The sequence below is a fragment of the Anguilla rostrata genome, chromosome 13 (assembly GCF_018555375.3).
Source record: "Anguilla rostrata isolate EN2019 chromosome 13, ASM1855537v3, whole genome shotgun sequence".
Lineage (NCBI taxonomy): Eukaryota > Metazoa > Chordata > Actinopteri > Anguilliformes > Anguillidae > Anguilla > Anguilla rostrata.
The window spans coordinates 35629587-35633561 of record NC_057945.1 but is presented as its reverse complement, the minus strand read 5'-3'; the positions used below and the strand labels follow the sequence as shown (position 1 = coordinate 35633561).

The 3975-nt window shown below is 36.7% G+C and overlaps 1 protein-coding gene across 2 annotated transcripts; it reads left to right on the top strand.

The window, feature by feature from the left end:
• The first annotated feature begins 1063 nt into the window (after positions 1–1063).
• Positions 1064–3762, top strand: svbp (small vasohibin binding protein). 2 transcript variants are annotated; one of them, XM_064305703.1, is made up of 3 exons: positions 1064–1209; positions 1499–1692; positions 2415–3762. In XM_064305703.1, exons 2-3 carry the CDS (start codon positions 1579–1581, stop codon positions 2499–2501), a joined length of 201 nt encoding a protein of 66 aa, XP_064161773.1. In that variant the 5' UTR covers positions 1064–1209; positions 1499–1578; the 3' UTR covers positions 2502–3762. The 2 variants fall into 2 exon arrangements, with proteins under 2 accessions (XP_064161773.1, XP_064161774.1); XM_064305704.1 differs by having other exon boundaries at positions 1089–1199; positions 1505–1692.
• Positions 3763–3975: the final 213 nt, after the last annotated feature.

Genomic DNA, 3975 nt, shown 5'->3' with positions numbered 1-3975 from the left:
CCAGTAAATTATGTTACCTGAGTAATTCAGTGGAAGTACTGTAATACATTAAAATGTCAAAATGCCAGGAGAAAGTCCTTTTTCTTGTTTGGGGGAGTATTTTGGTGCGAATTCTTTGCATAGTCAGAGGACTAAGTTTGATTTTAAAAGGCTGTATTTCAGGTACAAGCAACTTATTTGAGCGCATAGTACAGAATCCAGATGCTGACAAAAAGTAAAATGAGTTTGATTGTCTGGATCTGCCTCCAGTCCAGCTTAATTAAAAGGATATTTATAAAAATAATGTATAGTAACTCTCCTCTTTTAAATTTTACTGTTGATTTTTCAAATTAAGAATTTATGAATTTATTTAAAATGTCATATTATGGTTAAGCCAAGCACCATCTATATAATTAAATAAATAAATTGCTTACATATAAAATCTGAATCGAAATTGTGTAGGACAATGCATTTATTACACAGTATGTCGTAGAACATAAGTAATACTGAACGTTACAGGTGGAACTTGTCTGATAGAAGAGCTAACTTTTTTACGATGAACAATTCAATAAAAATCTGCCTTTCTAGGAGAATGAGATATTATTATTATTGTTATTGTTATTATTATTAGAAATAGTTAAATTAAGCGTCAGGAAGATTGAAATCAAGGCTAATGCACATTTTATGCTGTAGGCGATTTGCCAGTGAAGCAAGGGCGACCTCATGTGATTAGATTTAAAGTAACCCCCTGATGCGTTTATCAGAGCGGCGGGATTTTTAAATGAATCGCTCGTCTAGTTTATGTTTGGATTTTTTTTTAAGTATTGTTATTATTATTTATTATGTACACTTAGTGTTTTTTCTTTTTTTTTTAACAAAGTGAGCATAGTTAACTACGGATAGTTTAGGATAGTTATTTTGCCACCACTAACATTGTTCCGTTTTATACGGGGCTCTGAATGAATAAATATTAGGGAGGCATTTCCAAACTTAAAAAATGCATCTTTATTTTTTTTAAACACGTGTCCGTAAATACGTTTGTTTCACATGCGAAGTGGAACTGTTAATAAAATCCGTTGCCTTTTCGGAGACATTCAATTGTTACACCAGAAAACACTTCCGTTGTAACCGAAAAAATAATCCGATTTAGAAGCGTTTGAGTGTAATTCCAGTAGCTTTCTGTAGTACTTCGCTAGATTGCAACGTTTGATTTAAAATTTGTTTTACACGGTAACGTACTTTTTGTAATCAAGTTTAAACGTATTTACCTCCCTTCATTTCAGTGCATTTATTTACAAGCGTGTAGGTAGCTGTACGCATAATTTATTACAAATTTGTGTTAGCTAGCCCGTTCATATTTGATTTATTTGGCTAATTTATCTTAGCAACTAGCTAGCATAATTTGAAAACTAATGAATAACTGGTGACGTAGCAAGCGGATTGAGGTTTTTATACGTGTAGAATAATCTTTGAACAACCAGGCTCCAAATTAATTACTGTCGTGTTTGCATGTTTCTAGGTACAGTTGTACACTGTGTAGTTTGCTACCAGATACACGAGTAAGCCACGTTAGAAAAGTCGAAGAGGCTGACTAAAGTTATGGAGCCGGCGTGCCGCAAAGATAAACAAAAACAGAAGGACACTCCAAACAGAGGGGACAGAGCCAAACAGAAATCTGCTCAACAGGAGCTGAAACAGCGACAACGAGCAGAGGTGTGGGCAGATGCATCCAACCGTCTAACAATTACTCCGTGCACACGATTCACTTTTCATTAGCAAACTAACCGATTGGCTAACATTAGCTATGGCCACACTTATTGGATCTGTATAACGCTGCTGACTATTCAGCCCCATCAGTTGCATTGGCTGCACTGTAAGTCGTTCTGGGCAAGAGCATCTGCTAAATCTATATGATGAAGTTCTTCCGTATTTCTTAAACATATCTTATCACAGTGCAGATACAGCTTGTTGCCTTGTGCAATGCCATTGGACATGTCATTTTCCATTTATGGTATGGTTTCCGTTACCAGTATCCGTTTGTGAACAGTGAAATTGTTGGCATCTCACAAGGAATATTGAAAGCCCTGGTGTGTGAATATTGAACATTTTATTCTTTATGGTATACAGTACTATTTCTGACATAATGTGCCTGTAAGAAGCATTGAAATAATAATTAAGAACAATTAACTGCTTGATACAGTTCAGGGAGTGCAACAATTGTGATTTGATTTAAAACAAGCATACACATGGGTTTCCCAGGACCGTGTGACATTCCCTGTTTAATGCTTTATAGCAGCTAGCTGTCGATGGGATAGCCTGTTGTTTATGAGGCCATAACTACTGTGGTATGCTTGTGTACAAGCACACCTCTATACACACAACTTAAGTCTTCATCTCTGTGAGTTATAAACCTTGCTGTTTTTTTTTTCTTCCAGATTTATGCCCTGAATAAAGTGATGACAGAGCTGGAGCAGCAGCAGTTCGAGGCTTTCTGCAAGCAGATGCAGCCCCAGGCTGAATGAAGCTGCTTCCAGGAGCTCTGTCTTCATTCACAGGCTGTGACATCATCACAGACAGGTGAAAGCAGCCTCCCTGTATTTTGCCTGTACTGGGTACTAGTGTCCTTCACGCGTGTATTCGGAAAATAAAGCTGTTCCGTGTTTCTGCTACACTCACCTAAAATGACTGTCACATCCGTTAGGTTACTAAGGGTCCTAAATGCCTTTGGTTGGGTATTTTCAGCTGTCGTAGACATCACTACATCATCAACTCTTAATCTTTGGGGATACAAAGAAACTTTTTGTATGTTAAATGGTTGTATGCAACACAGATACTGGATTTCCACAGACCATACGACAGGTGTTACTACTGTTAAAGAGAATGTCAAAACAGTATTTTTGTGAAATCGTACAGTTTCTGTTCAACATACATCCAGCAATAAGAAATGAATAGCCCACTGTTTTATAGTTGAAGGCCATGAGAAAAAGTGCATCTTTCTTATTGTTGGAGTTACTGTTTGTTTTATTCGTGTTAAAACCTCAAAGACAGATATAAATATATTAACATACAAAGTAAGCAATTTCACACTGTGTAGTATACTACCACTGATATTGCTTGAAAGTATTAGGGTCACCCTCCAGGGCAATGCAAACATCAGCATTAGTGTGTGTGTGTGCACACGCGCATGTGTCTGTGTGCGTGCGTGTGCGCATGTGTTATCGCAGTGTTATGATCCTCTGTTTGTGTCAAGATGGTCTCGGGTGCACAGCCGTGTAATATCCTAGTGTTTACATTCATACACATTTGGTGTGTTTAGCCGAGACTGGAACGATTGCCTCCGTTTCGCTGAACCGTCACCATACACTGCATTCCTGCTCTCCGTGGCTGTTGTGTTATATTGTTGTCTGTTGCTTTTTCAAAATTGTATTTGTCACCTGAATGAATGTATGCCTATTTTACATGTGACATGCTCTATATGACCAAAAGTATCTGAATGCACCTGGGCCTGTTTTTCATAGTTTGGCCATGTAGTGTGTATGTGGACACAAAAGGTTGAAATTTTTAAGAGCTGTAGAATTTTTTTTTTTTTTTTTTCACTTTTATCATTTTAAAGTTATATTCTGAAAAATTCCTACTTCTAAAAATAATTTTCAGTCAAAGGTCTAACCAGACAGTGATGAATTTTTTTTTTTTTAATCCACGACATATTAGCTGTGTGTAAATTTTGTGGCGGATTGTGATATTTTTCCTAAAGAGCAATAAAAAAACAATGCGTACACATGATGTTATGAAACTTTACTCTTTTTCTTTTATTGAACCACGATGGTGCTTTTTGGTGGCTCGTGATACATTTTTGTAAGAGAATTACTCTGTCATGGTTTACTTTTCTGCAGCCTGATATGCAGAAGAAAACTCAGTGTCATTCAGTGTAACTTCTGAAAATCAGTAAGAGTAATATATGGTATACATTTCAGGCAGTCGAAATATTGATCTCGA

Coding starts and splice junctions, on each gene's coding strand:
- svbp (XM_064305703.1), top strand. CDS start 1,579: ATGGAGCCGGCGTGCCGCAAAGATAAACAAAAACAGAAGGACACTCCA. Junction 1,693..2,414: donor AACAGCGACAACGAGCAGAG/GTGTGGGCAGAT, acceptor TTTTTCTTCCAG/ATTTATGCCCTGAATAAAGT.